Source organism: Lactuca sativa, chromosome 1 (assembly GCF_002870075.4).
Source record: "Lactuca sativa cultivar Salinas chromosome 1, Lsat_Salinas_v11, whole genome shotgun sequence".
Lineage (NCBI taxonomy): Eukaryota > Viridiplantae > Streptophyta > Magnoliopsida > Asterales > Asteraceae > Lactuca > Lactuca sativa.
The window spans coordinates 99,056,162-99,078,435 of NC_056623.2; the positions used below are offsets into that span (position 1 = coordinate 99,056,162).

The 22,274-nt window shown below is 34.6% G+C and overlaps 2 protein-coding genes and 1 long non-coding RNA gene across 5 annotated transcripts; 1 reads left to right on the plus strand and 2 right to left on the minus strand.

The window, feature by feature from the left end:
* Positions 1-3,006: 3,006 nt before the first annotated feature.
* Positions 3,007-4,049, plus strand: LOC111899475 (uncharacterized). Its single transcript, XR_002852924.3, has 3 exons — positions 3,007-3,122; positions 3,227-3,271; positions 3,687-4,049. It is a non-coding gene; the product is annotated as an uncharacterized LOC111899475 (long non-coding RNA).
* A 2,955-nt stretch (positions 4,050-7,004) lies between these two features.
* LOC111899373 (poly(ADP-ribose) glycohydrolase 1) lies at positions 7,005-10,598 on the minus strand. 2 transcript variants are annotated; one of them, XM_023895216.2, is made up of 9 exons: positions 9,971-10,598; positions 9,516-9,820; positions 9,215-9,419; positions 9,036-9,140; positions 8,838-8,956; positions 8,612-8,755; positions 8,349-8,508; positions 7,394-7,456; positions 7,005-7,318 (listed from the first exon to the last, which is right to left on the minus strand). In XM_023895216.2, exons 1-9 carry the CDS (start codon positions 10,217-10,219, stop codon positions 7,121-7,123), a joined length of 1,548 nt encoding a protein of 515 aa, XP_023750984.1. In that variant the 5' UTR covers positions 10,220-10,598; the 3' UTR covers positions 7,005-7,120. The 2 variants fall into 2 exon arrangements, with proteins under 2 accessions (XP_023750984.1, XP_023750983.1); XM_023895215.2 differs by having other exon boundaries at positions 8,349-8,547; positions 9,971-10,597.
* A 3,429-nt stretch (positions 10,599-14,027) lies between these two features.
* Positions 14,028-18,511, minus strand: LOC111899376 (uncharacterized). Of its 2 annotated transcripts, none has more exons than XM_023895217.3 (4): positions 18,308-18,511; positions 16,627-17,684; positions 14,953-15,781; positions 14,028-14,337 (listed from the first exon to the last, which is right to left on the minus strand). In XM_023895217.3, the coding sequence occupies exons 2-3, from the start codon at positions 17,593-17,595 to the stop codon at positions 14,960-14,962; spliced, it is 1,791 nt and encodes a 596-aa protein (XP_023750985.2). In that variant the 5' UTR covers positions 17,596-17,684; positions 18,308-18,511; the 3' UTR covers positions 14,028-14,337; positions 14,953-14,959. The 2 variants fall into 2 exon arrangements, with proteins under 2 accessions (XP_023750985.2, XP_052627702.1); XM_052771742.1 differs by having other exon boundaries at positions 18,246-18,511.
* Between the last annotated feature and the right edge of the window lie 3,763 nt (positions 18,512-22,274).

Below are 22,274 nucleotides of genomic sequence, written 5' to 3' on the forward strand. Positions count from 1 at the left end.
GCACGTGGGGAAAGTCTGCCATGGTGGCGTGTGGGTAGACCATCGATGAATATTGCTGCGGTTGAATATTGTGGGGGATCCAGGTTTCGGTGCTCGAATTGTGTGGAAACGATTGTTGTTGCGAAACATGTATCTCTGTTTGTTGTGTTGCGATAATCTATGGAGTTGTGGTTACGATTGTTGCTTGTGGAGGTGGGTTAGTTGTTGGGCACCATAGACTGGCTATGTAGGTTGCCATCATTTCAGCTGCAGAGTTAGATGGTGTCTGTGAGACTGACGTGCGATTTGAAGCATGTTCTTCCTGGGTGGGAACTTTCCTCCGTCTACCGGTTGCATTGGACGTACCGGGCTCATTTCTGGTGCTCTTGACGTCGTCGGAATTTCGCCTGCCATATTTTTGCTATTTGGTTGTGCTTCGTGGATGTATCATCCTGGAGATATGTACGGGTGGCGCAAAATGTTGTCATATGCCAGAGATGGTTGAATTAAGATCGAAGGTGAGAATCATGTTGGTTCCTTCTCCTGATATCACAGTACAAAAGAGAAAGATGATCATTAGTCGGCGTCCAGGAGGGATTCCCAGGACGACGCTCCGACGATCAAGTTAGAATGGATTCTGAGAGAAGAAAAGGTAAATCTGAGGAAAAAGAGATTTGTCCCCTTCTTCATGAGGAAGAAGGGGACTTTTATACCTGATTGAGAGGCGTGTGCCTCCTAACTGATTCTGTTGAACCTTCCCTCATAAGACGTGAAGTGGCGGATCCATATTGAAGGATCTTCCGTTACGCCTTTTTGCCTCATTGCCTCATTGGCTAGAGGGGAATCTTCGATATTATGATGACTGTGGTTGTCATCGGATAGGCAAGTGGAACTCTCTGATTGGTCTCACGTTTGTCGGGGTGTTATTTCTAGGAGAAAAGGGCAAGGCGCAGTTCTGCCCCTTAACCGCCATACCAGTGACTCAGCGTTGGCAAAGGCCCGACCTTGGCCTCAGACTGGATACGACCAAATCCTAACCAGGCCAAGCTTGACGTTAGTTTGACTTTTCTTTTTTTGACGTTTTCCCTTAAGGATACATTAATACCGATATTTTGTACACACTCATATTATACTGTAGAGACATAAACATATATGAATGAGGGTTTGTTGATGTATATTCGTTTTACTTTAACTAAACACACACAAATTAAAAAATTTAAAAAAAAAAAAAAAAAAAAAAAAAAAAAAAAAAAAAAAAAAAAAAACATATTGTATGGTTCATGCTTGTCGTTTTAAAAAATAATGTGTAATGTGTTCTTTCGCTATATTGTTAAATGCACACAGACAATAATTGTACGCAATAAAAGCATTATGCACAAAATACTACTAGTACAATATAGAACATCCAGACTTCTACGTAGGTAAATCGTGCACATGTTTAAAATTGTATGCTATGTTTTTTATTTTATTTTGCAACTTTGTATTTAGTATAATTATACAAAATTAATTATAAACTAATCATCACGATATATATTATTAATTATAAACTTTTAATAGAAAAAGTCACATATTCACTTTTTCAAGCAAATTGTATATGTGTGTCAAAATCTTTCTAATGTTGTTGACACAGTGAATTCACCAAACCAACCACGCATCCGATAATACATATAGATCGTAAATAGATTCCAATATAAAATCAAAACATGAGAAAACACGTTTATATTATTCACCTCAAAATCTAATACAAAAGAAATAAAATATACTAATAGTATCAATATTACATATCAAAATTGTATTATTTTGGGTTCTATCTTGGTGAGTCTCGTCAGGTGTAAAAAACAATAAAATTTTCAGATTTTATGAAATACCCTTGTAGGCTTACGTACTAGAATTATCATATTAAAATATATTTGATATATGTTCAACATTGCCTTATTTCATACACTACTACAAAAGGGCTTATTATAAATATATACAAAATGTAAGTTAAGTTTTGTGTGTAGAGTTACTGTAGCTAAAAGTATTGTTTTCTATGCATATTATACAAGAGAAGAGAAGATACTTACCGATTCATGGGTTTTACTAAGTTGAACCTCTATCTTGTGCCTCATCCCCTTCATAAGCTGTTGTAAAGGTTTTGCTAACGTAAGCTTCTATCATGCACCTTATTTTCTAGCATTATTTGTTTTGTTGGAGAATAAATTAATCCAAATTATAATTATGACCGCAGTATTCTTATTAATTATTCAAAAACTATTTAACTTACAAAAGTAATCCTTAAACTCTTATTAAGTTGATAAATCATCTAATAACTATTTTTTTTTAGCTTTTAGTGTTTTTGGACCCATTATCATGCACCATTTTTCCGACGCAACGCACACGTTTACACACTATTTAAAAAATCATTTGAGAAAAGTAACTATATACCGACACAATTTTATTAACCATTTATGAAGTACCTTTTCTATTTATCCTCTACGTATGACAATGTGAAAAGTTGTGATATGTTATACTGTTTTAATCGATTCATACTTATAATACGCAAAAAAAACGTAAGAACCCACAGCAAAGTGCGGACTCAAATACTAGTTATATACATGATATAACTAAAAAACAACTTATTAACCTAAGGTTAATGTTATTATTATCCTACTAACTTTCAGGTATTGTTTTAAAAGGTTCGTTAAATTATTTTTGTGCATTTTAGACTACTAAAGTGATAAAACCTATCTCACAAAAATTATTATAACAAATAAGAAGGCATAAACTTATTACCTTGCTCATGTGTTCATCCAAATGGACAAATTCAGTTTCTAAAAATCCATGTATTTAAATCAACATGACAATATTTACATATAAACAACGAAATTATTATTATTGCTAACATCATGTCACAATAACCGCTCTTTTATTTTTAGCCTTTAGATTTCTTCAACTTTTAATCACAGCCACATAAACTCTCTATTTACAGTTTTTTTAATAGTTATTTGGGGTTTTCTTCTCCACGTCTGCCGATTACGTCTTTAACCTCCCCAATATATCTTCAAACTCCACTTCTCCCTACCACGTTCGTCCCCTTTCACATATAACCTTCAGCACGCCTCCGAGTTCAACTGTCCACCTCAATAAGCCCTAAACATCAGGTAGGTGTAGTAACTATTGTGCATATATAAGAGGTTGCTTTTTTGAATATATGCGTTATTCCATCGCTTGAAATTTGTCTAACGGTTGATACATCATGGACCAGAAATTGGCTGATAAGGATTTTCTGTTTGAAGAAATGGCACCCAAGGTAAAATTTATTGAAAAGATGTTTGGATTTTGATTCCTGTCTTTGAAAATTTATAATTTTTTACTGCTTAATTGTAGCTATCTCAACTCAAAATTGGTTAAATCGTTGGTTTTATTATATTGTTCAATATAACTATCGTTTGCTTTTGGAAATTTGCTATGTTTTTTTATATATGATTATAATTTATAATCACTTACACAATGAAGAACACTGTATCCGTTCATGAAAATGCCAACCTTCAAACAATATCAGCTAAATCCATTGATTTTGAAAGTAACTCTACTGAGATAATTGAGTATTCTCCTCACTTCGGTCCTTTTAAATCGATTTTGGAAAGGGTTATTTCGGAAGGGGTAGAAATTCATCGTCTTTTCATCAATTGTTAATAGTTTATGATGTTTTAGTTTTGTTTTAGGTTTCTACAATTGCTAAAGAAGATCAACAACTCGAAAGGAAAAGAAAAAGAGTTTTAGCTCTAACATAGTGGAAGTAGGATGAAGTTGTGGACCTCTGCTCAGATGATGATGAGAAAGAGGATGTCCCCACCATACAAGCAAAAAAGAAAGTCAGGGTTTGCATTTACAATCGAAATCGACCCATGAAACTCCTTGACAAGTCGGATGTGGAGGATTGATGTTTCTATAAGTTGGTTTTAATATGTTTTTCTTATTTTCAATATTATGTTTAGTTGTTGTTATCAATCTATGTTTCAAACCTCTTGCTTTATAATATAAGTTTGGTTCTTATAAATGTTTTGTGTTTGTTTTTTATAAATGTTCAATATTCAGTTTCCTAATCAATGTACTATTTCCTTCTTAAATCTCAGTTCATTGCTTCTAAAGTCATAACTAATTAAGTCACTTTGATTGATAGTGGATGCTCTTTTCGAGGTCTTCTTTGAAAGTACATTTCAATCCTTTTTGATGATCTTTAGTTGTTTTTCATAGGATGAACTTGAGGAGCATATGTTATGGGTATTATAGGTATGGACACTTTTTACATATCCTATATGGTATTCACTTGATTCCGTTTACTGTATTAACTCTTATATTATATTTGTACAAGTTATTGACTTATTATGATGTTTAGATGGATTTGATTACGAATGGATTCTTCACATACTCATTTGACCACAATTAGTCATCCAAATGTAGATCATGACCTACCATGCAATATGCTTGAGGTATATTACCCAACTTTTCCAATCAAACTTTGCTTTTATGTATAATTGAATTCTTGGCAAAGCATTGACCAACCCTGAGAAAGTCTTAAAAAGACATCCATCATGATATTTGATATCCATGGTTAAAAAAATGATGGTATTGCCCTTAGTTTCAATTCTCTAAGGTAAAATAGCATGCTACTTTCATTTTCAAGGCAAAATAGCATGTTGCTTTCAATTTCAAGACAAACAAGTTTTCGAAGCTTTGCTTTCTCTAGTCATTGCTACTATTACTTCAGTCAATATCAAGCTTCGTTAAATTCATTTGCATGAAGTTGATAAAATTATAGAAATGGTTCCTTTGTAATTGGATTTATGACTAAAATTATTGTTGTTATTTTAAGTCTCACACTTAATCATTATCACTAGATTTTATGTACAATGACCCAATTACAATTGTCTTTGATTTTTTCATGTTATTCCTTCTTGGTAGGATTTTACTATTATGTCCTTTATGTTTTATGGCAAGATGTCAATGATATTGTGTTAAATACCTAAGTGTTAGTATATGAAGATTTAGATTAAGTACTTAATGAGTTAAGTACTTAACTGGTAGTAGAAAGTCTCTTGATGAGATGATGAGATATAGTATTAAAATACATGTGATGTGTAATACTATGGGCAAATTATAACATTCGCATGTAAGATTTTGAGAAGAGTGGAAAGATGATTCCTTCGGGAATGAGATGATGATTCCATCGTGAAAGTAGATATATGATTCTTGTGGGAATGGGATTATATATATGGTTAGAGAAGGTTGAAAATGGGTCCATGAGTGGAACAAGGTAAGAGGTTTCTTTAGAGAACCTTGATATAATCCGTGAGGGGTTAAGTGTAACGAATCTGTAAGGGATCATTGTAATCCACTAAGGATTTAAGAAAAGAGAAGTTGCCAAAGGATCTACGAGGGATCAAAGTGAAAGGACTAAGTCTACATAGTGGTAATCCGATAAGTTAGATTTATGTTGTGCCTCTATATGATAAGTGAAGTTATCATATATGATTAGACTGTTTAGGTCTAAAAGGAAGTAGAAAGGCTAAGTGACAATAAGAAACAAGAGGAAAGATGAGATGGAACAAAGAAAGAGAAGAAAGCATGCCCATGAAAGAGAAGAAAGTATGAGGGGGAGAGAGAGAGAGAGAGAGAGAGAGAGAGAGAGAGAGAGAGAGAGAGAAAGAGAGAGGGAGAGAGAGTGTGTGTGAGAGAGAGAAGGGGTGTGCAGAGAGGTATAGATAGAGTAAAAAGAAGAATATGAGATGAGATGAAGACATAACAATAACATGAGAAAAGGTAAAGTTAGAGTTAGAGAAGGCATTAGATGAGAAGAAAGAAATAGATGAGTCGGGAAGAGGCTAAGATAGAGCATAAGATGAGCTCGAGAAGAGATGAAGATAAAGCATAAGATAAGCCAAGAATAGATGGTAAGACATGAGATGAGATAGAATAAAAGTATGAGAAGTGATGAGAAGAATGGTAGAGTATGAAAAGAAAGAATGATAGATGTAGAATATTATTGCATGAAAACATAATATGATATAACTCATCAGACTTGTGGTCTAATGTTGTAGATTTTTCATGTATTACAGGTTTAGGTAGTAGCCGTTATATGATATGAGATAGGAGCACAATGAGTTGGACTAGAAGTAGTTTTACTTTTAGTATATCCGTGTTGCTTTAAAGTATGATTATGATTTTATTGTAAATCCGAAATAGTCTGGGATGTAAAGTGTTTTTGAGATCAAAATGATACATGAGGCTCGTAATAATTATATGTATACTCAAAATAATCAAAGGATAAACATTGGTTAGCAAAGAATATCATGTTCCAAAAAAAATAATTTATCAAAACTAAACAATAAGAATGCATATATTTCTATTTCTAATCCCATTTCAATTTCATAAGTCAAAATCTCCCAAATGATGGTAACTAAATTTGGGCTCATGAATAGTGAGCATATAGCACAACCTTGAACTTTTTACCGGTCTACAAACTACGTAGTAGGACCCATTTGATAGTTGCTGACTAAGAAATGTCTGTATAGGTAAAGAAATCATAACTGAGTAAGAAACCATGATTTTTTATTGTACATCAATTTTATCAATTTTATGGATTATTTGATTCAAACAATCCATAAAATTGATGAATTAGAAGATCTTTGATTCAAACAACCAATAAAATTGATGAATTATGGGCAAAATCAGCATTCAAAAGAAAAAAATATGTATCTTAACATCATTCAGATATCGTTTGTTTATGGACATAGAAGATCTTAACATCAATCAGAAAACATTCCACAAAAATTGAACTTCAAAAATAGCAAAATCAGCAAAAATATGAATTTATCAGCAAAATCAGCAAAGGTATGAACTGATACGTATTTATGTGTTCATGTATGAATAAATTCAACAACAAAATCAACATTCAACAGCAAAAATCGAAACTTGAAGCAAAAATCAAAACTTAGTCATTTTGTTAGTGAAAAAATGTTGTCCTAAATACTCAAATACCCTTCAAAAAAATTATCTAAATAAAAGAAAAAGGATAAATCAAATATTTTTACAGGTATCTAAAGATATTAGTGAACAAGAACTAAACAAAGGGCAGTTTAGTCATTTGTTGTTATTATTATTTACATTCCAAATCTTTGGAGACAGTTTGTGGGGGGGAATCCAACATCATGGGGTCATGAGAAGATAATAATGGTAAAAGCCAATTGAAGAATCCAATTCCTGTTTCCCTCTTTGATCTCTGGAATGAGTATTCCATTACCATATTCCATAGATCTCCAACATTCCATTTATGTAACATGATCCACTTTGTTACCTGTCCAGAGTCAATAAAATATAATCTACTTTTTGTACACACATCATATCATATAGACAAACGGAATGGAATTACCTTTTCCAGTGTTTCTAATGCCTCCATGCTAAATGTGTAATATACCATGAAAGGCCTTAATGCCTGAATATAAATAAAAAATAAATAAATAAAAATAAGTACTCAAACACATGAATTGCAAACAGACAATAAATAGCAATGTACTTTCATTTATTTGTGCATTATACATATAACTTTTTTTCTTATTAAGACATTATATTTTGAAAATATTACCCCATTTATATTTAGGGTTAATAATTTAATATCATGAAAGATCTTATATATTAGGTTTTTTTATGGATTTAGATTTAAGCCTCAACTTTAATTTTTTTTTTTCCTGAAAAAGACCTTGCATTTTTTTCATTTTTTCCAAAAAACCCCTCAACTTTTTATTTTTTCTGATAAAACCCTCAATCTTTTAATTTTTTTTCCCAAAAAAACCTCAGCTATTTATTGTGTTTTTTTCCAGATTACACTTCAACTTTATTTTTTGCCTGAAAAAGACCTTGTATTTTTTTCATTTTTCCGAAAAAAAACCCTCAACTTTGTAAATTTTTCCCCAAAAAACCCTCAACCTTCTAAATGCTTCCAAATAAACCTTCAACTTTTTAGTTTTTCTCAAAAAACCCCTCACATTTTACAATTTTTGTTTGGAAAAAAAATAACTAAAAGAGCCAGATCGGAAAAAACGAAAAAATACAAGGTCTTTTTCAGGCAAAAAATAAATTTGAGGTTTAATCCAGAAAAAACACAAAATATCAAGTCTTTTATGAAAAAAACACAATATATAAGATCTTTTACTCTTTTATTATATCAACCCTTATATCTATAGCAATGAAAATTGCTTTGTATTTGAACAAAAAAAGTAGATTGCTATTAAGTAGATTTTAAAGAAATAAAAGTAGGATGCTATAATAATAAAAAACTAAAAAAAAAAAGTACATTGCTATTTCTTGCATCATATTATTATCATCACCTGTGAAGCTGCAAGCCATTGTAAAATAGCTTTAATTTCAGGGTCTCCTCCAAATGCTCCACATCCCCAATTTCCAGTAACAATTCCTATTTCATCTTCTTCAAATTTTACTTCTGAATTTTCATCATCTTTAAAAAGCTTCTCATACTTTTCAGACTTACTAGAGTCACAAAACCCACAAAACGCCTTGTTAATCTCCCTGTAATTAACACAAATCACATTAATCTTTTACCACAATAATAAAGTATGCAAATATAAAATACCTCAAAAGAAATTCATGTCTATATTGTCTTTCTCCAGGGTTGACTAAAGCATCAATTGCAATTATTCTGGTTTTATGTCTTTTCATCATATCAATATCTTTCTTATCCATGAAATCACCAGAAAATCGAAAAGAAGAAGCATATCTATATCAAAAAAAAAGTTAATAAACATAATATGATAATATTATTGCATTTTTTCACTAATGAAATATACTTAGTTACTTACCCTGTATATTTAGAGAATCTTTCAACACCAATAACTTCTATAGCCTCATTATCTGCCATTGAAGGCAAGAAAAGCATGCCAGCTATTAATTCTGGACTTATCATGAAACGAATTTCTTCCTATAATCACAAGAATATAATAAGGTGATTAAATTATATAAAGAAAATGTTAATCGTATGAAGAAAAAACAAAGCAAACCTGAACACACCCTCTAGTTAGAGCACCTCCACCAAGGTACTTATTTGCAAAATCCACTTCTAGAGCTTCTTTTGAAGTATCTTCTATTAAGCCTGAATTACAAACCTATAATGACAAAATTACTGTTATGTCCTTGTAATAGAGATACTTTCATTTGAAATCATTTTATTGGAGTTTACCTCAAACAGGCATAGAGAGACCACAGATTTACTCCAAGATTCAACCTTTGGGCAAGGGATGGAGTTAAGATTGTGGTTGTTTGCAAGCACTTTTCTCTCAAATGAGACATTGCCACGTGGCATACTGGAATGGATTCTTTCAAAGTAATGAATGATGCATTTGATTTTGTTTTCTTGTTTTTCGTTGTAGTTGTCGTATAGGCTCCTGAGGAAAGATGGGATTCGAATCAGGTGTGTGAAAGAAATTATTGAGAGCATCAACATTCAACAAGAAGTGAAATGAGTATCGAAATACACATACGCAAATAAATGATCAAAGTTGATCAATTGAAGATGATTGGCACCTCTGCTAGTGTTTGGAAACAGACAAAAGAAAGAGCATGCAAGAAGAGCGCCGATGAGTTCCTGGCTGATTAAAACTATGCCAGGCTCTTGCGACTTCAAGAGGCGAAGACTGGTTTTGAGTCCAGCCCTAGCACCAACACAGGTAATGGAATCTGCACCTGTATAGTGAGCTTCTAGCATCGATGGAAGCCGCAATAGAGAATCTGCCAAAGCTGGGAGTGTCCCTTCAAACCATTTGTTTGCTTCGGAACGCGATATCAGCTGTTCATGAAATGTGCAATCTTAAATTTCATGTGATTAGTTGATAAAACTGAGAGAAATGAGAAGGGAGTGAATGATACAAACGGATTGATACCCAATTTGTATGTGGGAACAATATTAGGTTTGATTTTGATGCTTATTGCTACTTACATCATCGAAGAAGAGGGAGAAACCATCAGCGGTTGAAAAGGCGAGGGGATCAGCGGAGAGGTTGAGGGAGTTACGGAGGTCAGAAATGGCAAGGAAGAGGACCTCGCCGGAGTCAACCTTGCTGTGCTGGGGGCCTTTAGAGAGTGCTTTGAGTGCTTCAACGACTTGAGAAGGCCAAAAGAGTGCTGATGACCGGAGAACCACCGGTAAAAACTCTAGAATGGAATTCAGATCCTCCCGATTCTCCATCCCGTTTCTTCACAGCACTGTATCTTCAACAAGGCTCCAAATCGCGAAGACTCTTGAGGTTTCTTGGAGAGAAGGGAAGTAAAAAGTGAAAATCGGTGTAGTTTGTGAAATTGGGTTGGGTAAAGAAAGAGAGTGAATCGATTTTTAATGGTTGTGTATACAATACAATTTCACCTCATTATTTGAATCGGCAACGAACAAAAGGGAGCAGCTTGGGACACCCATTTCTGATTTCAACGAACAACGGGAAGCCGCCTAGCGCGTAGCGATGTCGGTTTGTTCTTCTTCAAGATCCGTCCCCATCACTGATAACCATGAATATTTTAAAAGAAACTGCCATGCCACTATGTAAGGTTGGATTTGGAAAAAAAAAAAAAAAAGTCCTAGGGTTTCTTGTTAAACCCATGCTAACTCCATCAACGATTTAAGAAGGATCATAGACATTGATATATGGCAAATCCATGTTGGTGATTTAAGTGATATTGACGTATTTTAGCATAATTATGATTAATATCGTAATAGGATGAGCTCTATTTATTTACCGAGACAGAAGGTGAGAAGGTGTGTGATGCATATTTGGAGTGATAAATATGAACTCAGGAATATGGGGTCTGAAGGCAGCACCCCTGGGTACAAGGTTCCGAGGGCAGTTGTAATCCGTTTTGCAGACTGACTACGACGTTGTGGTGGAGGGTCACAACGTCGCGGCCATATCATTTAATGCAATGCGTCTTGTAAATGGTCACAACGTGGCAGAGTAATTGGTCACAACGCAGTGTCGGTTGAGTTCAAAATCCTAGTTATCGGGCCTTGGGCCCTATTTAAGCAACCTTATGATTAGGGCTGCCATCTCTATCAGCCTCTATTCCCCCAAATTGTAAAACCCTTTGTGTGTGTGTGTGTGTTCTTGATGTATTTATGTGCGTTCTTGACAAGTTCAAGATCTTAAAGGTTCTTGGAAGAAAGGGCAGGTGCTCCAAGCTTGTTGTTGAAGTTGAAGGCTAATCTTTCTTCATTTTTAAACTCCAAAAGGTATAAAACTCATACCTTTCTTCTTATTAAGTTATATTTCATGCTTAAGAGTTCATTTATGGCCTTATATGAGGACCCTTTGGAGTTGAAGTAACTCTAGGGCCTTAGATGGTGTTTGAGGTAGCCTTTAGACCTTAATGTCTCATTAAGTTGGTTACTTGTTAAAAAAACAGCCATGCATGAACCTTTTAGCTAATGTTGGTTCTTTTAAGTGTTAGGGTTTGAGATGTTAGGGAATGGATAAAATTGGAAACTTCCAACTTTATCCATGCATGACCTAAATCGATCAGAACTGAGCTTTGAAGCTCTGCGGAATAAAGGTTAAAAGCTTAATGGGTTAAGCTGGTCAGACATTACCACGACGCGACGTTATGTAGGCCACGATGTGGTGGCAAGTTGAAACATGAGTATTCTGTCTTTTAGCCACCACGGCGCGACCATGGTGTTGGCCACAACGTGGTGACTCGTCTGTTGACTTTGACCGTCGACCGCTAATTTTTTGACTAAGTTGAGATTTGACCTTTGAATATATGTTTAAGTGGTCATTGTGCCTACCGAGCAAGAAAATGAAACCAATAGACCAAACATATAAAGGTTTCCAACGTTTTATTCCGTGTGTTAAATTTAATTGCCACAAAGACCAATCACCGTTATTTTGTCTTTCTTAAAACCTTCTTTAAAAAAATTGCACACTTTATTTACATTTTTTTTACTTTTTTTTTTATGAATTCATCCAAATATTTTTTTTATTCTTTTTACAATTCTATTTTTTAGTTTAAAACTTTATTTTTTCATAATTTTTTTTACAAAATTAGTTTTTATTAAGTAATATATATATATATATATATATATATATATATATATATATATATATATATATATATATATATATATATATATATGTTTGTGTTTACAAATTGTATTGTTAATTATACACACGCAAGTTTCTATGCAGCAACAAACGGTGTGTGTCACCCCTAGTTTTGTTTAATTTTTTATATACACAACTTGTCTCCGTTAATTTTCAATGCTTATGTTAACATCCCAAAATTTGGATGTTTATTAAGTTTAAAAAAAAAATAGATGGAATGAGTTGAAAATGTGTAAATATTGTCCAAAAACGATTAAGTGTCAACTTTGAGACCATGAATTCTATCCTTATGTAACACCCGTTTTCCTGGACGAATCGAATTAGGGTTTCAAGGGTCAAAAGGTCGGGTTTTCGGAGAAAAAGAAGCCTCACAACGTGAGGAATAAGAGGCTCACGACGTGAGAGGGGTTAAGTTGAATTGTTATGTGGGACTGCTCTCACGACGTGAGACATAGAGTGCTCACGACGTGAGAGCTGTTGCAGCCCAAGCTCACGAACTTTTAGGGTTTCCTACATATTTAAGCCCCCTTAACTCGGTTTTAGGGTTTATTTCTCATCCTCTACCTCCCCCCAACTCAAAAAACCTTAACCCTAATCCCTTTTGGTGGTTTTGGATCCATTTTGGTGTTTTGGTGGCTAGAAGAAGGAGAAAAAGATGTTTGAGAGTGTTGATCCAGCAAAGAAGCTTCGTTATCATCATCTTGTGCACACTCTGGATTTTTGTAAGTGTCAAATATTCAACCTTTATGAGTTTAACTTCCTAGATCTAGGTTCTTGAAGTTAGATGGGTGGATCTTTTGTTTATCATTGGTATTTAATGTTGTAAATATGCATTGTAAACAAGGATGTGTGTGGGAACATATTTTGTAGGACATTATGACAAGAAATATGTTAAAAATCATATTTGGGAATCTGCCGAACAGTTCAGGCCAAATCCTGAAGAAAGCTAAAAAGCGTTGTTTGATGAGCCTACGTAGTATTAGGTAGTTGGTCAGGTAAAGACTGACCAGGCCAATGATGCTTAGATGATCTTTTCGAACGAAGATCTTTGAGAACTCATATTGGACCGGGAATCAAAAAGGGACAAAAGTAAAGTATAAGCGCTCTCCTCAGCTCGACGGTTGTAGCACTTGTTCGAGTAAAAGATCAAACAACAACGAACTAAGTCTAATCTCGTATATGACGACTAATCTCATTCTGGGGCAATGTCGTATGTGACAATCAATCTCTTTAGTGGAGGTTACACTACGCAACCTTATTTAGTCGATGTTAAAACTATATTTAACGCATCACATCTAGCTTATAAAATAATTTACTTTTTGAACTTATTTAGATCTTCATATTCCACCAATAAAAATGTAGCTTATAGGTTAGGGTTTTTTTTTTTTTTTTTTTTTTAAACTACTCATACTAGTATTTCAAAAGCTTATTGATTTTTTTTATATTATTCTAAATATACACTTTGTTAATTATAAAAAATTAATGTTTTTTTATGTAATTTTATATATTTTAGTTAGCTTATAAGCTAGTTTTATCAAATGTCAATTTTTATCAACTAGCAATTAATTTTTCAGTTAATCCATCAAACAAAATACTAAATGTATAAAATAAGGACCTATTTGGCCCATTTTCATTATTTATAAAAATTAATAAAATCTCTTTTTGTTCAATTTCATTATTATCTAAAAGGGTTAATGGCGTATTTAAGCAAAGAACTTACACGTCTTTTCCAAATTATGTACAAAAATAGTTTCCTATTTTGTTACCAAATAGTTTACAAATTGATAAGAAATCCATCTTTCTATATAAATTAATAAAAACGTATATATAAATAATTGAGATAAACAAAAGAAATTATACTAATACTAGCTATATATAATAAGAAATGGTTTCCAACACGAATCATATCAGAAACAACCCATTATTACTCAAAAACTCAAAAGTCCCCCAAGGGTTTTATACACATTTTTTGCACACAAAAGAAAGATACACACACACACACACCAAAATTACAAGAAAAATAATAATGTACAAAATCCTTTGAAATTGGGTTTTTTTTTCTCTTCAAAGTCTTGTGAACATTAAGAATGCAATAGAAAAAAAACAGAAAAAGAGCAATGTTAAAAGTTAAAACTCACTCATTCTTTCTTTGTTTCAAGCTCATTTTTCATCTTCTACAAGTTGCACATCGTATCAAACTATCATCGTTTCATTTCTGCAATAAATCAATATTTCAAACAAATTAAATTATTATATTATATGTAAATAAAATGTAATATACATTATTTGAATTATGATTAATAAAGTTTAATTTAGAATAAAGAACAAAAAGATAAACATAATAAAAGCTCTTTCTTGCATTTAGCCACTTAATTAAAATAATAAACTTTTAAAAAAGAAAACTTTTTTGTTGTTAAACTTTACATAAATGGAAGGAATCACATTCCTATCGGAATAGTCCATTCCATTCCATTGTTTCAAAACAAACACGTTTTTCTAATTCAAACAGAACGAACCATTCCATTCCTTCGCCAATTCCATCATACCAAACATCACTTCGTTGGATGGAATGGAATCGTCATAAACAATGGAACGGAATCAGCCATTCCATTCCATCGAAATCCAAACACATTCCTACCGGAATAGCCCATTCCATTCCATTCCATTGTTTCAAAACAAACACTTTTTTCCAATTCAAACAAAACAAACCATCCAATTCCTTCGCCAATTCCCTCATACCAAACACTATTTCATTGGATGGAATGGAATCGCCACAAACACTGGAATGGAATCAGCCATTCCATTCCATCAAAATCCAAAAAAGACATACCTCATCATTATTCATTACTCCCGATCTCTTTCCTCCCACCATCTCCAACATCACTTTCACTAGCAGTCTCCCACTCCGAATCATCACTCCCATACCCATCCCCCCCACCACCACCGCCACCCCCACCCTCCTCACAATCAATCCCGCCATGTTTCACCGCCGCCTCCCTAAACAACCACGCGGCCTTCATCTGCTTCTTCACCAACCGCTCCGCATAATCCGGGACCTTATTCTGCCTACAATTCAAATCCGGATCCATTGAATTCGAACACTCATTTATAAACAAAATCGCATCCAACAAACTCTCCTTCGCCAACCCAATCATATCATACGCCTGGGCCCGCCTCCACAAACTTTTCGCGTGCCTATTGACGGGATTATGCAAACAAAGGGCCCGCGTGGCATCACTAATGGCGGTTAAAGGTTGTTGCAACAAAAGGTAGCATTGGGCGCGATTACTGTATAAAACAACTCTTTCTTTTTTGGATCTTACGGGGCATAAGGAGAGGGCTTCTGAGTATTTTAAGGCGGCGGCTTGGATGTTTCCGGAAGAAAAGAGGGAGTTGCCTTCGAGTTTGACGACTAAGGCGGCGGCTTGTTTGATGTGGAGGTCTTCTTTTGGCATGGATTTTTCCCATTTGAAACGTTCGCGGGAATCGAGGAGGGATTCGATGTCTTCTTGGGTTCGGTTGCTGATGGAATTGCGGTTTCCGGTGGAATTGATGGATTCTTGGAGGACGTTGAGGATGGAATCCCCGAGTTTTTTGTGGTCCCCGAGGGTTTGGATTTCTGCGAGGTCCAGAACTGCTGGTGCTGCTTTTTCGATCACCTGTAAGGAATGGAATGTTGTGAGGTTTTGGATTGAGGATGGAATTGGAATTCGAGATTCCATTCCGGCGTGTTTGGTTGTTGAATGGATGGAATTCAACTCTGTCATCATCATGTTTTTTTTTTAATGAAAAAGACCTTGTATTTTTTCAATTTTTCCAAAAAAACCCATCAACTTTGTCTTCTTTTTTTTTTCGGAAAAAAACCCTCAACCTTCGAATGTTTCCAAAGAAATCCTCAACTTTTTTAGTTTTTTCTGAAAAAACCCCTCACATTTTATAGTCTTTTTTTTAGGGAAAAAAGACTAAAAGGGCTAGATCGGAAAAAAGAAAAAAATGCAAGGTCTTTTTTTCATGAAAAAAATAAAGTTGAGGTTTGATCCGGGAAAAAAAAAAAAACACAAAATATAAGGTCTTTTATGAGATTAACACTAAATATATTGAAATAAACAAAAATAAAAATCAGTTATATATATTTAGAGTACTAAAAAATGGTTAGAATATAAACAAAAGGGAAAATTACAGGTAATAAAAAAAAACTTTAAATTTTGGGCGATTTTGCGGTTTTATTGCTTATACATTATCTTTTTCCAATCAAACCATAAAAGTTTCAGAATTTTTTTCTTCTGAATTTACCATTTTGACCTGATATAACATTTCAAAATGGTTAATTTGGAAAATGAATGAAACTTGTATGGTTTGATTAGAAAATGATAAAAGTATTAGTGGATAAACCGTAATACTGCCCAAATTATAATGTTTTTTTCTTTTTTTGTAATTTGCCCTGGATAAAATAATAAATTATAAATGAGTTAAATTTTATCTTGTTAAGTTTATTAGATATTACCTTATGGAAGGTATTAGGATCTTGAAGCAACCATAGAAGACAATCAATAGCCATATATTGCCAGTCATCTGAAGATCGTGCAATATTACATAATGACTCAATTACCCCTGGGCAACTGCTAACAGGTCCTCTTCCAAATTTATGATGACAAATTGTTCTCAATAACCCAATACCTGCTGGTGAATTTTCATTCACAAGTCCACCCCACATTCCAGGAAGTTTCACAAGAAACTCAGGTTTGCATATTGTAGAAAGAAACTCAGGCTTAAAAGCAAAACAATTTATAAGTTGAAGAGACCAACACTGTAATTGACTAGCCCATTCCTCAGCTTTCCTTGATTCCATCTCTACACCACCCATGCCACGTGTCAAAAGATCACAATGGTAACTAAGTCTTCTGTCAGCATACTGATAAAAGTGAGAGTAAACAATCTCAAGTGAACTCATTGCTAATTGTATACAAAGTTCAAGAATCTCTCCATGACTTGAAACAGCAGGGAATGTGCTTGCATATGTAGCTAAATGTCCTAAAGCTCTTACAGCAACTCTTTGTTCAACCCAAGTTAATCTGCCTCTCAAAAGTTCAACCAAAGGTGGGATTACCCCTGCATTCACTGCAGTTTCTGCAAAATCTTCCATGTTCATGGTGTATGATCCGATTATATGTGCAGCATAATAAGGGATGTAGATGTTTTGATCATGAGATAGCCATCTGCGATTCTTTAAGCCTTTCCAAATGAGAGCTGACATGCATTCAAAGATACCTAATTCTATGAACTCTGGATCATTAGGATGTGCCATGGCTGTGTTCCAAAGGCCACTTATTGGGAGAACTTGACCATCATCATCTTGTGAAGGAAGCTCTCTGAAAAACTTCATGATGCTTGCTCTTCGTTTGTTTGGGTTTCCTTCTTTCATGACACAGAAAAAGCATCCGGGGTATGGGCAATCTGGGATGTGTTTTTCCATGCTTATTGACTTGAATTGATTACTCAGAAAGTCAGAATTCTGTTACCATGAAGTTACTTTCTAGTTTCTCATAAACCACCAAATGTACACTGCATTGCAAAGAGGTATAATCATATGAGCTTATGAGCTTATGATCTTATCATGAACTATAAGTGTCTTTTACTTCCATATGAACAGATAGCTAATAAACTGAAACCATACAGTGATACAGAACATGATAGATGGAGATATTCTAAGCATTATGTCAAAGTAAAAGCAAACCATCTAAGATTTGCAAATGCCATCAAAACACATCTGCATAGTTTCAGATCCATATGATGAGCTTTAGGGTTAAAAAGTTCAAAAAGAAGATAATTTTAACAAATGGTGAACTTTCATGTTGATTTCCCCCAAAAACCATGTCTAAATCACAGTTTACAAATAGAAAAATGTCACAAATCTAGAATAACAAAAGAAAAGGAAAAATCCTAAATCAACTAAGGAAAATCCATAATGACAATCGAACAATGAATTCTAACAGGCTTCAACACCTATTAAAAGCTAACCTAAACGCGAAGAAAAAAGTATTAACTTTTAAATTATGCTTCAGCTAAACAACACAATTCAGTAAATTCACATTGCAAAAGCAATTACTGAGTACGTGATGTTACCAAGAAATGTAAAAAGAGATCGAAGAGCATAGGAGCCGACATCAGGATAGTAACATCAGTACCATCAGTAGACGTTCACCGCCTTGCCTGAGTTCTCACACGGCTGCAGAATTGACGGCGGTTAGTAGTCGCCGATCTCGGTGGAGCAAGAGCGCCTGATTCACTGAAAATGAGTAGTGGGAGAGAGAAGGTGCGATTTGGGGAATTGCAGACAACCCTGGGGTTTTTACCGATTGCGAGGGGGTTCATTCAAAAAGGCAACGAGCAAAAGAAAATTTAGGACCAAATAAATTAATAGTACGTTTTTTTTTTTTTTTTTTTTTTTTTTTTTTGTATAAATATTTGAGAAGTGATTAGGTGGTGGTTGGAATAATGAATAATTTTTTAAATTTGGAAAGAAATAAAGTATTAGTTAATGTTATTAAATGACAATTTTGATATTTATATTTAAAGATGTGACTAATCATAAAAATACCCATTTAATAAATTTGAATTGACTACCTTTGATCTTGTAATAAAAAGATAGGATGGTTCTCAATTTGGTTTTTGTGAATTGCAAAATCACTAAAATGGTCTCTTCTATAATATAACCTTTTTTTTGGTTTTGTAGAGTATTTCACAATTTTGCTTGTTAAAATGTATAAAGAATGATTGATATGAACTTTGGAAGGTAAGTAGGTTGCTACAAAATGTTTATTAACTTAATGTAGTTAATGCAAATTAAATTTTAGATAAGTATGGAAGGAAAAAAAGCAACCAAGTAAAGATAAAATAGTAAAAGACCAATGTTGCAATTATAGGATAGCTAAGGGCAAGCAAGTAAAGAAAAGGAACTAAAGGGTCAAACCGACCTTTTTTAAAAAAACAACACCTTAAATTTAATGGTTCGATATTTTATGTACAAGTAAAGTGCATGTAGACAAGTAAGGAAACAGACAAATAATATAGAGAATTATATGTCGATTAGTTGCGAATAATAGATTCAATTATTATTAATATGATTACCAACTTTCGTCTAGAAACTAGATTGATCATTCTCGATTAGATCTGACTATAATAAAGGTAGAAGGAGAGTATCCTGTTGGACGAAATTAAAAAACAAAACAATAATGTAAAACCGACCTATTAATGGTTGATCTTGAACATGGAATAACTGCACGGATCGAACTCTTGTCCTTAAAGGTTTTTTCTTCGCTTATATTGGATGTAAGCAACAAAGTAAAACCCCAGGATTTAATGCAGATCTATCGATTATCCAACAGCATTGGAAATCGATAAACACAAAGTGAATACTCGGAAACTTGAAGAAAATCGCAGAGAGAGGGAGAGAGCTTCGAATTTTCGTGAGTGTCAAATACGGCTCCTAAGGATCAGTATTTATAGATGCTGAAACCGTAGAAGGCATGAAACGACCCTTATAGGTCGGCCCCTAGAAACCCTAGGGCAACGACTTGCTCTCCAAGCAAGTTGTTTCCTGATCCTTCCAGATAATTCGGACTTGTGCTCCATGAAGTCAACGACAGTCAACCATTAATCGGATCGGTCAAATCAGCTTGACCCGAACTCGTCAAAAATAAAAGCTCCTCGGCTCCCAGCCTATTGACGGTTGATCTTGGACGTGGAATAACTACACGGATCGGACTCCTGTCCTTAAAGGTTTTTACTTCGCTTCTATTGGCTATAAGCAACAAAGTAAAACCCCAGGATTTAATGCAGATCTATCGATTATCCAACAACATTGGAAATCGATAAACACAAAGTGAATACTCGGAAACTTGAAGAAAATCACACAGAGAGGGAGAGAGCTTCGAATTTTTGTGTGTGTCAAATACGGCTCCTAAGGATCAATATTTATAGGTGTCGAAACCCTAGAAGGCATGAAACGGGCCCTCATAGGTCGGCCCCTAGAAACCCTAGGGCAACGACTTGCTCTCCAAGCAAGTTGTTTCCTGATCCTTCTAGATAATTCGCACTTGTCCTCCATGAAGTCAACGGCGGTCAACCATTGACCGGAACGGTCAAATCGGCTTGACCCGAACTCGTCAAAAATAAAAGCTCCTTGGCTCCTAGCGACCAATGCGTCGTGCACCTAAATCGCGCCATTTCGCGCACTCGCGGCGTTGGCTAGTGCTAGGCTAGGCTAGGCGCACGTGTGGGCTTGGCCCATTCCTTTGATCCACTAAAGCCTTTGATGGCCTATGGAGGGAATAAGCTTATAAACCCACAAATATTTCTTCCTCCCACCAATGTGGGATACAAAGGAAAATACCAACTTGCAATTCATTTATATATATATATATATATATATATATATATATATATATATATATATATATATAAAGTTCCAACAATCCCCCACCAAGTTGGAAAGTTTCCTTTCACTCAGACATATGATGTCGCTTAGGTGTCACGAAGATTAAACCTTAGTTTAATGAGAACAAACAAGAAGAGACCGATTTGATGGTATCCTTATAGGTTTAAACCACGAACCTTAATGACCTCTCTGGTTTACCCCCACACATCACAAGTCGTCTTTGTGTTCTCCCTGAGCGCTAATATGGTCATGCGCTATAAACCCTTTTTATGACCCTTTAGAAGATAAACCACTGATCTTCACTTAAGGCGGCGCCACCTCTAGATCATATAGGCAAAGTTTTATAGCATCTTCGTTGGTTAGATGTCTCCAAAACTTTGTTAAGAGTCATAACTCAACCTCATTCTCGGCAACGACATACTATCCTACCTCACATGGATCTATCATTAATGATAGTACCTTCTATCGTTAGTGACTTCACTGTTACCCTTTAAAATTGAGAATTAGGAGCACTAATGTCAAGTTGGGTTTCCATCACCAAGAGATTTTATTGTAGTTTTAGACCCATGACTCTCGTGGTAGATCTAACCAAATCTCTCATCAGAGGTTTGGTAAACGGATCTTCCAATTTCCTACTTGTCTTGACATAGACAACCTTGATGGTACCACTTTCAATTAGTTGTCTTACAAAATTGTGTCTCCAACTTACATGTCTCGACTTCCCATTATATACCACATTATATACTTTAGACATTGTGGCCTCACTGTCACAGTACATAAGTATAGAAGGCATTGGAATATCCCACAGATGGATATCCATAAGTAGATCTCGAATCCACTCTACCTCTTTGCATGCTTCTAAGGCAATTAGATTTGCTTCCATCGTTGAATGAGCTATGCATGTCTGTTTCTTGCTCGCCCAAGAAATAGCACCACTAGCTATAGTATAACTCCAACCCCTTGTGGATTTTGAATCACTAGTGTGATCAATCCAGCTAGCATCGAAATAACCTTCAAGTATTTTGTTAGATGATGAATACGTCAACTCAAAAGTACTTGTCCTTTTCAGGTATCCCAGTACTCTACCCACTGCCTTCCGGTGCTCGGTCCCTGGATTGACAGTATACTAACTAAGTTTGCTTACAATGAATGTGATGCCAGGTCGAGTGCAATGTGTAGCATACATCATGCTTCCAACTGCGCTTGCGTATTCCAGTTGAGCCACTGCTCGACCAGAATTCACATTTAGTTTCACACTTGAATCAAAGGGAGTGTTAAACTCCTTAATGTTCAAGTTTTGAAACTTTGTCAGAATTTTCTCTATATAATTAGATTAACTTAGAGAAATCTGACCGCCTGTCCTTTTCACATTGATACCAAGAATTCTATCAACTTCTCTAAGATCTTTCATCTTAAAATTCGAGGATATGTATTTCTTCGTCTCAATAATACCTTATAGGTGAGTGTCAATGATCAACATATCATCAACATAAAGACATATAACAAATGTGTATTCGGAAGAGCATTTAGAATAAATACACCTGTCAGCACTATTATGCTGGAATCCGAAAGCAGTTATAGTGGAGTCAAATCTCTCATGCCACTGTTTGGGAGCTTGATTTAACCCGTACAAGGATTTAACAAGTCTACATACTTTGTTTTGTTGTCCAGGTATCACGAAACCTTTAGGTTGCTCCAAGTAAATCTCCTCCTTG

Coding starts and splice junctions, on each gene's coding strand:
- LOC111899373 (XM_023895215.2), bottom strand. CDS start 10,219: ATGGAGAATCGGGAGGATCTGAATTCCATTCTAGAGTTTTTACCGGTG. Junction 9,420..9,515: donor AACTTTGATCATTTATTTGC/GTATGTGTATTT, acceptor ATCTTTCCTCAG/GAGCCTATACGACAACTACA. Junction 7,319..7,393: donor CATTAGAAACACTGGAAAAG/GTAATTCCATTC, acceptor GACTCTGGACAG/GTAACAAAGTGGATCATGTT.
- LOC111899376 (XM_023895217.3), bottom strand. CDS start 17,595: ATGGAAAAACACATCCCAGATTGCCCATACCCCGGATGCTTTTTCTGT. Junction 15,782..16,626: donor ATCCTAATACCTTCCATAAG/GTAATATCTAAT, acceptor CATTCCTTACAG/GTGATCGAAAAAGCAGCACC.